Source organism: Monodelphis domestica, chromosome 2, assembly GCF_027887165.1.
Source record: "Monodelphis domestica isolate mMonDom1 chromosome 2, mMonDom1.pri, whole genome shotgun sequence".
Lineage (NCBI taxonomy): Eukaryota > Metazoa > Chordata > Mammalia > Didelphimorphia > Didelphidae > Monodelphis > Monodelphis domestica.
Window position 1 is genome coordinate 497172032 of NC_077228.1, and position 18882 is coordinate 497190913.

The following is an 18882-nucleotide window of genomic DNA, read 5'->3' on the forward strand; positions in this document are numbered from 1 at the left end:
AAAAGGTCCAGGAGGAAGCAGAGTTTGTTATGGAATGGGAATTCCTAAAAGCCCAGTGGGCAGTGTTGGCTTGGGGTATGGGTGGTGAGTCAAGTTGAGAGTGAAAGGGCAGCTTTCTCCTTTATGAATGGCCACTAGTTAATTATTACAGGGATAAGCTCTAGGGGTGATAGGGGATGGCAGATGGGAAGGGACGATCACAGGAAAACAAGCCTAATTCATCTCCCAAGTGATAGCCTAGTTTTATGTCCTCTCCACACATTCTGTCTGCCTCACCCCGCCCCCCCTTCCAAGTTTTACCTTTAGCTAAAATAACCCTGTCATTGTCTTGTGAGGTGGTTGTGACACAGGGAGTAGAACCGTGATCCTGGAATCATAGCACCTGGCTTCAGATCCCTCATCTGGTAATTATTGAATGTGTGACTATCAGTGAGTCACTTAATCTCCGTAGCCCTCAGTTTTCTGATCTGTGAAACTAAGAGGTCGGACTAGATGATCTCTGCTCTAGGTCTGTAGTGCTGCTATCCCATTACTGGTTGTGCCTTAGCAAACTTTTACTAAGCTCCTAATGTATGCAGACATGGGACTCACTGTGCTGGGGCCTGTCTCTGCACCTACAGCTAGGGACCTAGCTTGGTGTCATCGGAGGGTTTGATGTCAGAAACAGCTATCTGTAGTTAGTGCATTCATTAAGAACCTCCCATTTGCAAGATGGGGCTGTGCAAAGTGTGAGGCACACAAATGCAAATAAAAAGACAGGCAGTCCCTGTCTCCAAGTATCTTATAATCTGATGAGGAAGAAAGGCCACAAATGGAAGCTGATACCAGGGGGAGAATTTTCAAGAAGTCCCAAAGCAGGACAGCTCCTGGGGAATGGGGAGAGGACTGTGCTAGGCTCCCTCAAGTACTCAGGTGGACTGCATTTGCAAGTTAGTGAGATTTCCCAGTGAGGCATGGTAAGGCCCAAAGAAGTTCCAGAAGCAGTGCTGTAGGCGAGTCCTCTGCCACTTACTCTAAGGGTCCAGGGCTTTTTCTGTTGGCTCTACAGCTGAACCCTTTCATGGGTGGCCTTTTCTTGATCAGAGTGGGAGGCCCCTGGGATTAGCAACTGCCTTACTTTCTTCTTAGTATTCCTGGCATTTAGCATGGTGCTTTGTGCACAATAAGCACTTACTAAATGCTTTAATTGAATCAGTTCCTGTTCTTATGGAACTTCCATTCCAGGAACAAGAACAAATCTAAGAACAAATAACTAAGAATACAATATTTCAGGATAAATGCTTTAGAAAGTTAAAAAACAAAGTTCTATAATAAGATTCAAAGTGGGAGGTCATTGTTTAATGAGGTATTGTAAAGGACTTTTCCATTGGATTACTTGTTAAAGGTAGTAATTCAATAAGTGAAAAGGAGGAAGTAGGACCCTTTAATAATTTTTTTTCAAACTCATGCCCTTCTGTCGTAGTATCAGTTCTAGATTTGAAAATTTGAACCCAGGTCCTTCTTCCAGTTCAATAAGTAGCTGCCCCAGGACAATTTAATTACACAGAATAGTAATGAGAGCAGAAAGAAGGGATTTCTATGACTGTTTAAGCCAAACTCTTGGCTCCAACCCATTGCAGTTACCTCCTACAATGCACTGTCCTATAATTCTCTGACAATAACCAATGGAGAGGGATCCATTATCTCCTGAGAGGAGCCTATTCTGCTTAATAGCTCTAATTATAAGGAAATTTTTCCTTAATGAAACAGAATCTACTTTAAAAACAACAACAACAACAAAAACCAGGACAGCTAGGTGGTTCAGTGGGTTCAGAGATAGGAGTACCTGGGTTCAAATATAGCCTCAGACATTTCCTTGTGTGACAAAACACGATATTGATTCTAAGGTGGAAGGTGAGGGTTTAAAAATAAAACAAAAAACCAACCCTTACCTTCTGTCTTGGAATACGTAGTATAAATTCCAAGACAAGGTAAGGGTTGTTTTTTTTTTTGTTTGTTTATAGTTCATTTTTTCGATCTAAAATATTTTATTTAAATATCATTTTATATATACCCTATTGAATTACACATTTAAATTGTAAATTCTAACTGAATACTCCCAAAAGCAACACACCAATTTAATTACTAAATAATATTCATATTCCCCACAAAAAAAATAACTTGCCTGGCATATTTTAAATACTTTCCTCCTAGTATTTTGAGGCTGTAAAACTCTATGACTTCTCTTCTGGGTCTTACTATATAAACACTACAATGGCTTTTTTCATTGTGCTTGTCCATTATAAGAAGGGAATTTAATTAAGCAGTCTCTCATTTGTATTTGCTTAAGAAACGCTAAGAATATAATAGCAGGTAAAAGCCTGTGTATGTAACCGTATTAATAATGTAGTCTGAGGGCACCCTGATTTATCATCTTACATGTGTACATTATCATATTAATCATGAGTTACTATATTAATACTAGGTGTGAGAATCTATTCTATAGTGTACTTTCTATTAAACTAATAGAAATAGGAATTTATACTACATATTCCAAGACAGAAGAACAGTAAGGGCTAGGCATTAGTAATTAAGTGACTTGCCCAGGGTCACACAGCTAGAAGTATCTGAGGTCACATTTGAACACAGAACCTCCTAGCTCTCTATCTACTGAGCCACCTAGCTGCCCCAGAATCTGCTTTTATGTAGCTTCTATTCGTTGCTTCTAATTTTGTGCCTTGCAATCAAGATCATTAAGTCTAATCCCTTTTTCTTGTTGGAATCCTTCAAATACTTGGAAGAGATCTATAATGCTCCACTAAGTCATATTTTTCTCCACAAGTGGAACTTCCCCAGATCGTACGAGCCTTGAGACCCTTTCTTCCTCAGAATCCTTTCCAGATGAACAGTGTCTGTCTTAAAAAATGAAGTAGCCAGAACTGAACATGAACTCCAAATATTGTCTGGCCAGGAAAGAACATTTCAAAGCTATCTTCTTCTCTAGTCTTCTTTTTAGCTTTCTTGGCTGTGGTATTTACTATGTACTAATGTTGAATTTGTAGTTTGCTTGAATGCTAGGTCTTTTTTTTTTCTTCCAGATGCACTGCTATATAACAGTACTCCATTTTGTTCTTATGAAGTTGACATTTTCAACCCAAACATAACCCTTCATATTTATTGCTACTAAAATTTCCTCTTACTTTAACCAGTGTTCTAACTCTTCAATAATTTTTTAAGTGCATTTTCTTTTTTAATTAGCAAAAGTCTGCCTTTTTACTCTCCTACTCCAATACACCCTCCCTTTGGTAGAGAACAAAAGAAAAATAAAACCAGTTACAAACCTGTACCAAGCATCCAATTTCCACAATGGCCATTTCCAAACTGACTTGTCGGTTCTGCCTTCTGAAGCCCTTTCCCTCTCTCAAGAGTTGAGTAGAGTATTTCAGCATCAGTTCTTCGGAATCTTGACTGGTCATTGCCCTGATAAGAGTACCCAGTTCTTTAAAAGCTGTTTTTCTTTATCATATTGTCATTGTATATATTTTTCTTTTTGTTCTGTTTATTTCACTCTGTGTCGGTTCATAAAAGGCTTTTCAGGTTTCTCTGAAGCCATCACCTTCATTTCTTACAGCAAAGTAGTTTTCCTATCACATTTATGTACCATAACTTGTCCATCTCTTCCTCAGTTTATGGGGCCCTTTCATCCCATTCTTTCTCATCTCAAAAGGAATATATTATATTTATAATCCTTGGTTGTTAAAGTTTGTTTTGCCCTAGTCTACCCTCTATAATTCCATGTCCCCTCTTCTTCTCTTTCCCTTTTATTTCCCTTCTGTGTGTCTATGTCTTTGTATATTTTATCTTCTTTTTAACTTTTGTGTGTGAACTTCAGAGTTTCTGCACAGCTCTGCCCTTTTCATTAGAAATGCTGGAAATTTCTTCATTACACATCTGTTTTTTCTCCTGGAGCATTATATTCAGTTTTTCTGGATAAATTATTCTTGGCTATAAACCCATTTTTTAAAATCTTTAGAATATTATATTCCAATTTATTTTCTCCTTTATATAGGGGTACCTACAAAAGTATTTATAAAGGATTTCTTCATCAGGATTGATCCAAGTGTGTTTTTTTTTTTAGATCCGTTTGAAGGTATTTTGGGGAGGAAAACTTGCTCTATTGCTTTCTGCTACTCCACCATCTTGACTTTGCCTCAAGAGGTTTATTTCCAATCCTGATCGTTTTGTAGTTTGTTAGCTTTCTTCTCCAAACTTTGTGTCTAATGAAGATTTGATAAGCTTGGCATCTATGCCTTTATTCAAATCTTTGACAAAAGCATTAAGGAGTACAATGGGTAGTATCTATAGCACCTTGAATGCCTGACAAAAAAATGTTTGAAGTTTACTTGATAAGTAGTTGGAGGACTTTAAACAAAGGTGTGATGGAACTAAATTTGTTCATAAGGAAGATTATTTTGGTAGCAGTAAGAAAATTGGTTTGAAAAAAGGGTAGTATCCTTGCTTTATATCTTACTGTATGAACCTCTACTTTTTCTGTTATATATGTTTGTTTGCATTTAGATAAATACTATTTGGTATATTAACTAAATGTCCATTTATCCTTATGATTTAGTTTTCACAAAAGCAAGTGTTGGATTTCATAAAAAACATTAAAGTTAAAAAAAAAAGGAAATTGGTTTGAAATGGAAAACAAGTCTTCTGCTGAAAGGCTATTATAGTAGTCCAGATAACATGATAATGAAGACCTGTACTAAGGTTGTACCAGTGGGAGTAGAGAAGAGGTGGCAAGATGGTAGGTAGAAATGTTGTGAATTGACAAGATTTATTAATTGATTGTTTGTCATGGATGAGATAAAGAGTTGAAGCTATAATCACAGTGTCTCAGATGTGGGGGGTTAGATGAGATGTAGTGTTTTTGATGTTGACGTAATTAATGAAATTATGATTTAGGGAGGGAGGTTAGTAAAACTACTGCTTGAACATGTCGAGTTTTATTAAAGATGTCAGTGAGCACTCAAGCATCTGAATGCCTTTTGGATTTGGATCTGGAGCACAAAAGAGAGATCAAAGATACATACATAGAGTTGAGGTATCTGTATAGAGGATATAGTTAATGTCATAGAACAAGATTGTTAAGGACAAGACTAGAAAGAGAAAAGAAAAGGCAAGCAAAGACAGATCCCTGGAGAACACCTGAATTAAGGGTTTTGGAAGGAGAAATGAAGCCTCAGGGAAGAAAATGCAAAGGGAACAATTCTAACAGGAAGGAGAAAGTTAGGAGACTGTGGTGACTCAATTTCCTCAACTGTAAGATGAGGGAGATAGGTTAAATTGACCTAAATTGGAAAAGATGGATGTGAGACAGAGGTGGCTGCTAGAATAGGTTCTTGAAAGAAGGTGGAGAAAATAGGCTTTTGAATGCAGATCTCAAGGGTTAGCAATAGAATATCTTTTCATTTTTTTATTAGAAGGAATGAAGAAAATGGGTGATGATACTAAGAACATTTAAGAAGTTAAGGAAGAAGGGGAATTTTTCTTCTGGGTCTTTTCAATAAAGTAGGAGTGCAGTGATTTGTAATAAGAGAGAAAAAAGATCTGGGACATTCATTCTGGGGAATGAGGTAGAATAGAATTCTATAGGATAGAATATAAAAATATTGTGCATCAGCAAGTACTCAGCTGAGGTTCTATGTCATTGCTTTTTAGTGCATGAAATCAGCTTAATTTTGCAAATTTCTCCTGCTAATAAGTCCTGGAGAGTTAGCAGAGAAATCATATGATGGGGGGTTACATGGGAATTTGTGGATTCACAGGTCTAAAGTAGTGGAAGGTCAATGGGGGTAAGGTCATTAGCTAGGAAACCAATATAGTGGCAAAGTATGGAGTCAAGACTGAATATATTGACAAGTGAAACTTGATTAGACAAAAAATGTCAATGGACTGAAGGCACTTGGGGATCAACTTTCAAGACATCTGAAGTGAGGGGTCCAAAAGAATAGAAAAGTTCCCTGGTAGTATTAATATCAAAATAAAGTTAAATGGGAAGACATTTGCGGCTACTGACCCATATGACTGCTTCCTCATCTATATAAACTTTGTAAGAATGGTCTAACTATATGTTGAAGGTTTCTTTGATGAGAACAGGAGAGAAGAAACAGGCATTTGTAGCCGATTTTCTACACTAAACCAATTTTCAGTCTCATAATTGACTAAAAAGTATGAGAAATATAAGGTACTACTTACTATATTGTTGCTTGGTTATAGAACAGGATTTGTGTGAATCAAAAACCATATTAAGGATTTTTTTCCCAATAAGTTGTCCTTCATGTATAAAGATAATACAAGATGTAATTTTAAGAATCCTTTAGTTATCAATAGTAAACAAGTTATAAAACAGTCTTGGGAAAAGTGCTCACAGTGTTATTGGGGATAGCTTACTCGATATCTGAAGAATGAGAGATTCTTTCTTGACAGATGCTCCTATTTGTGAATGATAACTCGACAGATCTCCCCAATGAAATCCACAACCATGCCATTTCAGCGATCCTAAACTCTTCTCTTACATTGAAACCCATATTTTCAGCACCAATATTTGACTGGTGGTGCTCTTTAGTTGTGAAGCTTGCAATCCCAAGATTCCCAGAGAATCAGAATTAAAGTTGATGGAAAATACATAATAGTTGTCAGCAGGTTACAGCACATCACCAGTAATGATTGTGGGCCAGAACTGGAGAAGCAGATGTATGATTCAATAAGAGAGAGAGAGAAATAACATGGATAATCCTGAATGTTGTACCCATCACCATTTGTACCTACAAAACAGTAAAGATTTAGAGGGTATGTCCTCTGTGGAAGATTTCTGGATAAACACAGACATGAATCAGAAAAATGGAGAAGATTGATTTTGATGAGGTGCCATTGGCTCTTCAGTCCATTGAAGTAGAAGAATAAAGCCCTTTGCATCTAGGAACTGGTGGGGATACAGATAGACTAATCAGTCTCTGCACTTAAGAAATTTACAGACTTGAGAGTCAGCATGGCATGGTAGAGCCAGACTCTCAGGCATGGAGACTTGGGTTCAAGTCTGTCCTCTATGTCACATTGGCCCTGTGAACTTGAAGAAGTCATTTAATTTCTTAGTGATGAAGGCACTTCTTTGTAACTGTGCTATACAGAGGAGGTGCTGATCTACTAGGTAGAGGAAGTGCCTACATTGGTATTTCAGAGGCTGGGTAAAAGTCTTGTAGGAGTGAGATTATTTATTAGGAGGTAGCCATGATATAATGGACAAAGCATTGGACTTAACGTCATCAACCTGAAGTTGGAAAAAGAGAGCAAGTCACACAATCGAGCTGTGAAATGAAGACGATGAAGCTTGAAACACTCATCTCTGTATACAATTATTTTGGAAGAAAGAACTTGGTAAAGTATTGGGTTGGGTTTTTTTTAACCCCTTACCTTCTGTCTTAGAATTGATACTTAGTATTGGTTCCAAAACAGAAAAAGGGTAAGGGCTAGAAATTGGGGTTAAATGACTTGTCTACTAGAAGTGTTTTTTGAGGCCTGACTCTGTAGCCACTGAACCACTTAGCTGCCCCTAGAGTTTTAAAAGCACAGTATAAATGTGTTTCTTTTTTGGGGGGGCTTATCTACTGGCAAGTTATATCCTCTCAGTAGATTGTAAGTTCCTTGAAAACAGGGACTGTTTCATTCTCATCTTGGCATTCCTATCAACTAACATGGTGCTTTGCATTTTAATATGTGCTTAATTATGTTTGCCGAATTAAATTTTTTTATACACATGAATAAAATGCATATTAGAATGATAAATATAGCAGTAATACAGAATTCTAGATCAGATAATGAAGAGATCACTGTCAGGTGAGAGGTTCTGGAAGGTTAAATTTCTCAGCTAAGTCTTAAAGAATTAGTATGATTTTGATAGAAAGAGATGACTGGAAAAGAGGCCCGGGAGAAAGAGAGGTGCTCCTTGGATGGAAAGTGAGTAGTAGCTTCGTTTGACTGACACATAGCATGATGGAGGTTAGTGTGAGATAAGGCTGGAGAAGGAAACTGGGGCAAATTAGAGATAGTCTTGAATGTTAAGTTAAGAAGTTGAGGCTTTTTATCTAGTAGTCAATGATTGTTGAATCAGTGTACCCAACACTAATTTGTGAAGCAAATGATGATTATTATAATAGTGAAAATGGTCAGAATGAATAGAATAATTCTTGGAATTAATCTGTTCCTCCATTCTTCTAAAGAGCTAACTTTATAATAATTTTTTCTTTCCTTTTTTCCTTGCTTATCTTTGGATATCAGGCTGTTGATGATGTGAAAAAAGGTTATATCAAAGCAGAGGAAAAATCGTACCAGTTACAGAAGCTTTGTGAACAGAGGAAGATGGTTATGGTAGGTTTGGGTTTCCTCAAATTCTGGGTATGAAGTTCCCTAATGGAAAAATCTCTCACATTAGAGCATTTGCAGGGGAGCAGTGTAATCCTAGTGATACAGTTCTGACTAGGGAATTGGAGCTGGGTTTTTGCCTTGGCCTTATTCCTGATTCATTGGCCCACTAGGCATGCTGTGCCAAAAATCTCTTCTTAGGCATTGTAATGGGGGCCTTTGAAGTATGGTGTTAGTTTTTTGACACTTTCCTAAAACTTGATGCCTAAAGAGATGTCCAGAGACATAAAGAGAACTGCCTTGCCAAGGTTGGCACCACCTATTCAGTAAAATACATGTTTGCTTTCCCATACTCTTCTAGCTCTCAAACCGAGTTGGACTGAATTTCAGTTTTTGTTGATGGTAGAATGTAGAATAATGTTCCTCATTCCTGACTTGCTTTCTCAAGATTGAAATCAGGTATACATTATTTCATCTCATGCTGGGGTTCTCCAACAGCCCAATTTTCTTTTGCAGAGCTGACAGACAAGAGATTTCCATGTAAGTCTGGGAGTTGGATGGGGTAAATAAGCTTAGTGGGCATTTTTAATACCAGGTTTGACCCTAGGCAGGTTGTGGTAATTTAAATTCCTCCAAAGAGGACCTTGACCTGCTTGCCAGAAGTGTTCTGCTCCGTTAAGCCCAGAGTCCTTGCTTTAATAATTCTTTTAATTCAGTATTTGCCTACCTTGTTGAATATTGAACACTTGTAAAATGTCCCTTACTATACTTTTTCACCTTGAGAAAAGTACTTTGTAAGCTATAAAATAATATATACATGGGAATTGAGTGTTATTGTTTGGTTTGATGTAGTGTTTAAGGCAAAGACTTTAACTTTTAGAGCCTTGGGCTTTTATAATGCCTAAGAGGAAAGTCATGTGTTGTAAAGGTACATCTGTGTTCCTCCCCTCTATAAAATAAATAAAACCCTATCTTTGTTGTGTGGAAACTTTGGGTTTCCCTTCAATTTGTAAACCTCTCATCCTTTGACCAGATCTATATCCCTTCCCTTTCTAACTTTTAAGACAGATTACATGCCATCAGTTTCAGATCATTTTCTCTCCACCTTCAAACAGCCCTTAAAATAGAGATTCATCAGCTCATGATGGTTGGACCTGCTGATCCATGAGGCTGATTATCTGCCCCTTTTTAAAATGTGCCTCTATGAGACTTCCCCATGCATCCTTACCAAAGCCCTGGATGTTCTTGGTCTTCGTTTAAGATATGGTCTAAAATGTCTCCCTTTCTATAAGCACTTTGAGGTCAAACATTTTCCTTACAGACAGCCCTGTGAGGTACGGAGTACAAGAATTCATTTACTGTGCCCTCTTGCAGATGAGGAAATGGAAGTTGAGAGGTTTTGGGACCCCCTGTGGTCACACAACTAGGACATGTCCAAGGGGACTTTGACCTCGGTCTCTGCTGATTCCAGGGCCATCCCTGTTTCTGCTGTACTTCATTGTCTCTCAGTGACAAAAGCACACAGGAAGAACCAGCTTTAGAGCTTCCAAAATGCTCTGAGAACTGTAGAAATCTTACTAAAGCATTTTTCTAGCTGAATCTGCTTTTTATTCAGCCTGTGGAAAGCTTCCGATAAACATGCTGAGAGGCTGAATCTCTTTTCTCCTCAGATTCAAGGCTAAGCCCTGTCTGTGGGTACCACCAGCATAGGCAGAAGACATTTAAAGGGGAGAAGACAAAAGAAGAATGAGGGAGGAGGAGAAGAGAGTGGCAGCCAGAACCACAGCTGTGGAATAGAGATCCCACCAGGGCCCTTTACTTGGGCTTCCCTTGTGACTTCTTTTGCCCTCTAAGACTGACTTTATTATTCATTTTTGCTTGATTTTTTTTTATCAGTAATGAAATATTGAATGAGATGGGTAGGGACACGTAAGGTGATTTGTCTAGGACTTTCCACTCCCTTAGAGGAAACTTTCATGACATCTATAGTTGCCTCAATCATTCTTTGGCTCCAAAGTCTAAGAATTTCCTCCCCCCCCATGCTGGAGTTGTAACCTTTTTTGTTGTCATTCCCTCATTTCCCCCATTAAGATAGCTCGCTGCCAACTTCACAGGGCATTCCAATCTTCTTGCCAGTCTAAGGTGGTGAGGGGGGCAGTTTGTGTGTGTGTGTGTGTGTGTGAGAGAGAGAGAGTGTGTGTGAATGCTTTAGCTTTGGCATTCTGTCAACATCCCCAGTTCTCTCAGTCTGTTTGATGTATGATTGGGGGTGTGAAGGCTCAAGGTATGGAACTGTTTCCTGGAGGGCCTCTCCTGGAGTTAGGCTAGAACCCAGAAAACTTTCTTCAGGGTTTCACATAACTCTTTTTACCTTCCTCTGCACACAGTATTTAGTTGGGGAAACAACTACATTAAGGATCCTGCCTGGCCCTAGGGAGGGCCTAGGTTTAGGAGCACTGAGGGAGGAGGCCTTCCTTGGATTAGATTTGTGGCCTTGTGTACCAGTCACCTGAGAAGCAGCAGAGCAGAGGGTCCTGGACTCGAGGAAAACCCCAGTTTGAGTATTTGTTCTCAAACTCAAAAGCTGTATGATTGTGGTTAAATCTTTTACCTGTGCACCTCAGTAACACTCAAATGAGAGTGCTTTGGACTTTCTGATCCACAAGAATTGCTCTATAAATGTCAGTGATCATTATTATCTATAGACTTCCATTAAATTCAAATCCAAGCATTTATAGGGAAGACCATGACAACCTACATGCTTAGGGTGCTCTCATCATCATCTCCAGCTGAGATTGCTAACTTCCCTGAGGCTCCTTCAGACTGGAGGAAACAAAGGAGAGCTGGTGGTGAAACCTTCTTTCCTGAATGTGCTTAATAATGGGGGAAGGAATGAGAGTAAATGACTATGAGTGCTTCTACTGCCCTTCCTGGCAGCATCTCTGGGGCCAGGAGAAAACAGGTGAGAGAGATGGGCATTCCCCCCTTGTTTAAAGATGAAATATGTAAGACTTCTATAGCAGCTCAGGTGCAGAAGTAAGCTCAGGTCGCAGGTCTCCAGGTGTGGAGGGGAGTAATCTTTCTTCTAGATCCTGCTGTCTCTTGTGCATTGTTCTTTTCTCCTAGCTTCTCAGTAGGAATTTGACTTCATAGTGATACAGCTTTACCCCTTCCTCTCCCCAGTACCTCAACATGCTTAGGACCTGTGAGGGCTACAATGAGATTATCTTCCCCCACTGTTCCTGTGACTCTAGGAGGAAGGGACACGTCATCACAGCCATCAGCATCACGCACTTTAAGCTACACGCCTGCACAGAAGAGGGACAGCTTGAGGTGAGAGCCATGCAGAAGCTGGGGGCAAACAAGGGGAGAGGATTCCCATGAGAACAAAGATCCCTGTCTGGTATGGACATGATAGCATGATCATCAGCCATACTTTGAGCCCTTCTCTTTAGGAGAGAAGTGAATCACAGCTGTTGCCCTGGGGCCAGTGAGCTGGCAGTAGGTCTCCTTTGCTGCATTCTTCCTTCCTGGCCTCAGCCTTCTCCATCCCCTCTCCCCTCGCTGCCTGACCAAGAACTCCTTTGTTGGACCATCTCCAGCTCAGAATCCCTGGCCTTCTCTTGACTCTGTTATTCTCTGATGTTCAGAACCAGGTAATAGCATTTGAATGGGATGAGATGCAGCGATGGGACACAGATGAAGAGGGCATGGCTTTCTGTTTTGAATACGCAAGAGGAGAGAAGAAACCTCGATGGGTTAAAATCTTCACACCATATGTGAGTGGTCAGAGGGGCTGCATGGTTTGGAAAGGCTGGATGGACAGCTAAGGAGGAGAATGGGAAGGAGAGTCACATTCCTTGACCCTCCTGGCCCAGTGGGAGATGGTTGGTTGGGGGATGGAACTGAGTCCTCCTCTCAGGCAGCCACAAGAAGGAGCCAGGGAGTGTGCCTCCCACCCTTCCCCTCTTTCCTACCAGGTTCTCTCCACCTACATTCTTCTCTTTTCACTCCTTCTGGGAGCTGGGGAAGAATGTGGACTCAGGGTCAGGGCCCTGGCAGTGAGGAGGTGGTAAATGCTGCTGCTTCTCTTTCAGTTCAATTACATGCATGAGTGCTTCGAGAGGGTGTTCTGCGAACTCAAGTGGAGGAAAGAGGTAACTCAGAGCTCTTCCCATTGGTCTTTGCTTCTTTGTACAGAGGATTGTGGGGCAGTGCCCTGGCTCCCTGGTGCTGCTCCCTCCTTTGCTTTTCACTAGCCCCCACAAGTTCCCATTGTGGCAGCACACAGCCCAGGGCAGCATTGCAAGAGAGACACTGGTGTGTGCTGGTCAGAAATCAGGCTGAGCCAGTGAAGCCCCTGCCCAACAAACACTGGCATTCACGGTCCCTGAACTGTCTTGTTTTCTTCTGATCTGTTTTCTCCTTCCTCTGCCCCCCATTATGTCAGGGCTAAACCAGGAGCCCAGACCTACAAGAGCTGCCTGATCAGGAACAGTCTCTCAGGCAAGATTTTTCTGCCCTGCATGGGTGTTCAGGTTTTTGCTGCTTCTCTGACAGTTCTTGTCTGAGGAAGTGCTAGGGATGGTCTCCTAGGAAGCACTCTGGTTTCTCCTGGTCGTTAACTCTCCAAGAACAACTCCAACAGCCTGAGGAATCAAAGGGGGCATCCCAATGTAGTGAAAGAGGTTGGTCAGAGATGGAAGCCCTGGCCCTGGGCTTCCCTCCCCCAAGATGTTACCTGTACATCTGCTGTGTCACAGCTATTCCACACTGGAAATGTGTGGCACTCCCAAGGCTCCCTCATAACCAGGCTTTTTTTTTTCTCTTTTTTCCTTTCAGAACATTTTCCAGATGGCCAGGTCACAGCAGAGGGATATGGCCACTTAGCCCTCTCCCTTCCTTTCCCTTCCTTCCCTTGATATGGTCCTTTTCCCCTTCCACTCCCTGTCAGACAGAGTAACCATTAACACTTACAAAAGAGGAGAAAAAGGAAAAAAAAAGAAAGTCATTGTATTAAAAAGCCCTAAGCTGAATATTAATAACCCCTTTGTGAATTTCATGTCTATGGAATTGAGCTGGTAGAAAACATAGGATGGTGAGCACCAGAAGCCAACCAAGTTGTCATATGGAAAAACAAACGCGCCCAACCAAGCCACCAAAGGCGTTTTTGTCTTTTGCCCAGGCCTCACACCAACAGACTCTCCTTGGACTATATTTTTAAAACTGGAACTACGAACTCCATCCATTTGCACTGTTCAAACATATATATGTATGTATGTAAAAAAAAATTATATATATATATATACACACACACACAAATTAGCTGCACGTATATACATATATATATATTTCTTTTTAAATTTCATATTGATGGCAGTACCTTTTTTAGCTTGCATTTTTACACACCTTTCACCAGATTTCATTACTCTTGTCTCTCTTGCTCTTTTTTCCTTTGAAACAAACTTTTAAAAAAATTACAGGGAAAATACCTCTCCTCGTGAAAGACTTGAAAAGTTTACAACCTGCTTGGGTTTTGTATTTCTTCCTTTATTTGCGTTGGGTGCAGTTTCTGGCTAGAGGTTGACATGGAGCCTAAAAGGCAAGCAAAACATGTTCTTTTTGCCTTCCAAGAAGATGAAGAGCAGAGCTGATGGGAAAGGGGAAAGAATGGCTAAAGGAATAGCCTGGCAAGGATAGTGTACTTAGTCAAAAGACTCAATCAAGGCCTCTTCTTGGCTCAGAGAAAGATGCTCCAACCCCCATATCCCTTTTGTTCCTTACCTTTCCCCAGCCATGTTCCACCTCTCTTCCCTGTTTCTCTGAGGACCTTTCCCCAGCTTCCCCAGCATCCTGGGCTTAGGCATTGATATATGGAGTGGACACATTGTGTGGTCCATTTCCTCCAAAAAACCCAGGCATGCCTTGTGGTGGTCATGTTCCTCTGTCTGCCCTCAGAATCATTTTTGCCAGGAACAGTGGTAAAGGACAGTTCTAGCCCCGAGAGTTTTAGACGTGAAACTTGGCTTTGTATGGAGGAAGAAAAAAGAAGTAATACCCTGTACATCTTAGAAACACCTTGCCCAACCGGCGCACCATCATCCCTATCTGTTACAAGGTTTAGAACAGCTTCCTGGGGCAGCAGGGGTAGAGAGGGATTTGTTCATCGTGAATAAGTGATACCCTCAACTCTTTGCTTTGCCAACTGACCCCAACCCTTCGCTATTAAATCAGTTGAGTTCCCAGGCAGGAGCCCCATCACAGAAAACATGGATGACAGAAATTGAGAAACACAGGGGAAAGAGCAACCTTTTCCACCCAGAGAGCCCATTCTGACTTGTTAGACCTTTGAGACAAAAATAGCTGCTTTTGAGGGGCTCTATGTGGTGAGGCATTCACAACACTAGGGTAGCATCTGATGCTCCAGTTTACACTTTTCAAGCTCCCGCCGCTTCCCCTCACTCCCCCCCCCCAATCCTGAGGGGAGCCTGGTCAGTTTTATGGAAAGTCATTCTAACATTAAGACTATTAAGTATGTCTTGAGCAGGGCTTGGAGGGGTTTGGAATGCATTTTTATGATATGTATTTCAGAACCAGAAATGTGTTTGCAGAACGTTGTGAGTCTACTTTTCTTCCTCTCTTTCCCACCTTGTCTTCCTGGCATCTCCCCACCTGATGATTTGGGTCTGCATAGAACACCTCTCCACTGCTAACACTGCTCACTCAGGTGGACATGGAATCAGACTTTGCAGAACTCAAGAATGTGCTGAAAGTTTAAAGTGGCAGGAAGCGACTCCAGATTTGAAGGCTTTCACACAGGATTAACTTTGTCATTTGGGTTTTTAACCAATTTAAGGCTGAGCCAAAAGCTTTGGAAAGAGAAAATGTTGGTTTCTTCCTCTAAGTCCCTAGGAGGTTTTTGGCCACAGTTAGTCAAATTTCAAAATGATAGAAACCTGCCCTTCTCTGTCATGGGGAGGGACAGACCAACCAGAGAATCCGAAAACAGAAAGGTTGCTGGCCTCAGAATAGTGAGAGAGACATAGTTAATGTCATTTGGATTTGTCTGCCCTCTATGCATGGTGGTAAAAAGACCCAACACTGGGGAAGAAGAGATGAGGGAGCAATGCCTTCCACATATGTAGTTTTGATTTTCTCTCTAAATTCACCCCCTAAATCTCTACAGTATGCTACAGCTGCTGTGGGCCCTTCCTGGGCCCTATGGGAAAATGCCCCAAAGTCTGATGTTATGGTCTGTGGGCAATCCCCTCTTGAAGCTGCCGCATGAACAAAAAAGCATCCCATTTGCAGTAGGGATGAAGAGAGTGGGGTCCCCCCCCAATTATACCTCAGGTTTCTGGTGGCAAAGGTCAGCATGGCCCCAGGAACTTGCAGGTTAGGAAAAGGAGCCCCTCTCTCCATGAGCCAGTGCTAGTTAGGTCTGACAAGCGCCTCTCCCTCATTTGTAGTTCCCTCTGCTCCTTTCCTTGCTGGGGTTGGCATAGTCCAAATGTATCCCCCAATAGAGCCAGCAGGGTCTTCCTGGCGCCGCCCCCCCCCCCCCCCCAATTTCTCCGAGGTAAGTAGAGAGCGCTTTGGAGACTGAGGAAGAGAATGGCCCTGGCATACTCCTGCTTTCTAGAGAGGTGCTCTTTGGCCCCGTCTCCCATTTCCCAAGACCCGTAATCTTCAGTTAGTCTTCATGTCTTTACACTTTGCCTAAGCTTTTGATAATTTTTGAATGGTTCTGTGCTTTTCCGGGCTCCATTCCTAAATCCCCTAGGGAATCCGCTCAGCTACGGTACAGATCTGAGGGCTTTCATGGTAGCTTCTAGGCCTAGGCCGAGTTCTAATGGAGGAAATGGAACCGTCCCAGCCCTGGCCTGCTTAAATAACTTTTCTGTTGACTGGGCCAGGTGAGTCCCCTACAGGCTTACCTTAGTTTCCCTTTTAGGCCCAACGCAGCATCTAAAATAGTAGGCTAGGGCCCCTCCGATGGGCTTTTCCTATCCCGTTCCTAAGTGTACTAGCTTGGGGGTCTGGCTCCTAGGCAGCAGCTTTCCCCAAGGTCTTGGGGAACCTTCCTGCCATGGTCACTCTTCTGCTAAGGAGACTGCCATACCCTAAAGCTGTGGGCTAGGTTGATTATTAGCTTCGGAGGACCCTAGAGCTGGATCTCCATATGCCTTCCCGGTATTCCTTCCCATATTCAGTGGCACTTTATGAGGGAGAAGTGGCAGTGTGCTTGGAGGAAGAGCAAGTTTTTGCCGTTAGAGGTGGGTATTGGGGATACACTGAACTCCCCTTTCCCCCCACTCTTCTCTCTCTTCACACCACTTTCCCCCAGATCTAAGCATGTTTTTTCCAGGCCTCATTCATACCAGGACAGCATTGGGTTGCTTTCCAAGGTAATAATTTGCAATGCGTGGACAGTCCAGGACTTTGGAAAGGGAACTTAAAAGAAGAGAGAGTGGGAGGTTTGGGCCAACTGCTAACATGGAAACCAATGTTGTATCATGTTCCCCCTTTTGAACTTATGATCTGGTCTCAGCTTTCCCCAGGCCATGCACTCTTTTAATTTATTTGAGAGAAACTCTTAATTGTATTTTCACTGCAGTATCTTGTATTTTTTATTTGTGATTTAAGAAATGTGAAGAGAAAACACACAATGGCTAACAGTGTTTCTTTCATTCCTTGTTCTAGAGCTAACCACTCTAAAATCGTTTGGTAATGTCACTTAGTGTAATTAATTGTAACATATTCTTTTAAATAAATTGATTTATTGATGAAAGAGCTCCGCCTTCTGCTCCTTCTTGGGGTTGGGGTATGGATAAAGAAGGGCCTCTGAGTTAAAGGACTAGGGAGAGAGCCTTTGTGATGCTCAAGAGCCCCTAATCAGGACCAAGAGATTTTATTAAAGATGGCTTCATCCAGAAGAGGACCATCGCTGACAGTGGCAGGTGGGAACATCCAAAGATTGGACAAGAGAAAAGGAACTCCAAAGTAGTCTCTGACAAGGCCATTGGAATTGTTGAGGCAAGGGGAACTCGGTCTAAAATGTAAGGGACGAGAGCCCAGGTAGTCTAGGGAAAACAAATCTGAAGATCATGTCAGAGCTGGATGGGACCCGAACGGCCCTTTGGTCCAGCCCTTCCCCAGAGAAGAGTCCCCGCTTCAGCATCCGTGATATCTTGTCCTCCTGAAGATGTCCAGGGAGGGGGGAGCCCTCCAGGCGCTGAGGCTACTCCTGACATCACGCCTCAGTTTGTGTCTGCACCATCCGCTTGGTTCCTTCTCATTTCCTCCAGGGCCGGGCTAGTGCACGCGCTCTTCCGTGACAGCCCTTCAAACCCTTGAAGACAGCCATCGCGTCCCCCGCGTCTTGTCGTCTTCACCTCCTTATTCGACGTGGATTATGCCGAGCTCTGCCATCAGAAGCCTGAAATGGGATGAGAAGGGGGTCCGTTCTCTTTCATCCTCTGGACGCTCCCCAAAGGGGTGGCCCCCACAGCTGAACACAGGAACACAGAAGGAGCTACGACCACCAGGATTATTACCTTATTGCTGGAAATGTAATCACGTTAGCTTTCTGGGCTGTTCTATCGCCTTCTAAAACCCTCATGTTTCCTTGGAATCAGTACTTAGTATCAATCCCAAGGCAGAAGGGCAGTAAGGGCTGGACAACTGGGGTTAAGTGACTTGCCCAGGGTCACATGGCTAGGAAGTGTCTGAGGTCAAATTTGAATCCAGGACCTCCTGTCTGCTCCTGGCTCTCTATCCACTAAGCCACCCAGCTGTTTTACTGCTATATCATATTATTGACTTATAATTTGTCTGTTAAAGTCTTTTTTGATCTGATAATGTCTCCTCTGTCATATACTCCTAAAATCAATTTTTTTGAACCCAAGAGTAATATTTTACATTTATTCCTATTATATTTCATCTTACTAGATTTAGCCGAGTGTTCAAATCTGTCAATAGTTTTTTAGATCCTGATTCATTCCATTTGTGAGCTCTCCTTCCCAGCTTTAGGTATTTGATCAATTTGCCATAAAAAATGTCTTTATCCAAATCTGATTAAAAAACAAACACACGTTATTCAGCAGGGAGCCTTCGGACAGGACCTCATTACAATTGGACATCAAATCATTAATAACTACTTTCTGAGGCCAGCCATTCAACCAGGTCCGAGTCCTCTAACTGCGGCTAGTTCACATTTCTCCTCTTGCATGAGAAGAGCGCGAAGGCCTGGATCGTGTACTTGGCTACAGTCTAGACTCTCTGCAGCATGTTCCTATTACACAGGGTTAGTCGCCTTGTCCAAACAAGGACATGAAGTTGGCCTTGTGTGACCTGCCCTTGATGACGCCGTGCTTGCTCTGTGATCACCCCTTGAACTAGCCGCCTTTTGAATGATGGGTCCTAGAATCACTGGCCTGGAGGGCATCGACTGTCCTCTTTTCTCATTGAGGAGGAAGC

The 18882-nt window shown here is 42.0% G+C and overlaps 1 protein-coding gene across 4 annotated transcripts in view; it reads left to right on the forward strand.

Moving 5' to 3' along the window:
* The window catches only part of SNX27 (sorting nexin 27), an 84624-nt gene extending 67430 nt beyond the window's left edge, over positions 1 to 17194 (forward strand). For 3 of the 4 annotated variants that reach the window (XM_016429173.2, XM_056819413.1, XM_056819414.1), the window contains exons 8-12: positions 8320 to 8409; positions 11587 to 11736; positions 12054 to 12182; positions 12501 to 12560; positions 15098 to 17194. In XM_016429173.2, the coding sequence (XP_016284659.1) occupies positions 8320 to 8409; positions 11587 to 11736; positions 12054 to 12182; positions 12501 to 12560; positions 15098 to 15181 (513 nt within the window). In that variant the 3' untranslated portion in view covers positions 15182 to 17194. Of the gene's footprint in view, positions 1 to 8319; positions 8410 to 11586; positions 11737 to 12053; positions 12183 to 12500; positions 12561 to 13245 lie in introns of all 4 variants that reach the window. The other variant, XM_001371710.5, reaches the window with a different exon arrangement.
* Positions 17195 to 18882: the final 1688 nt, after the last annotated feature.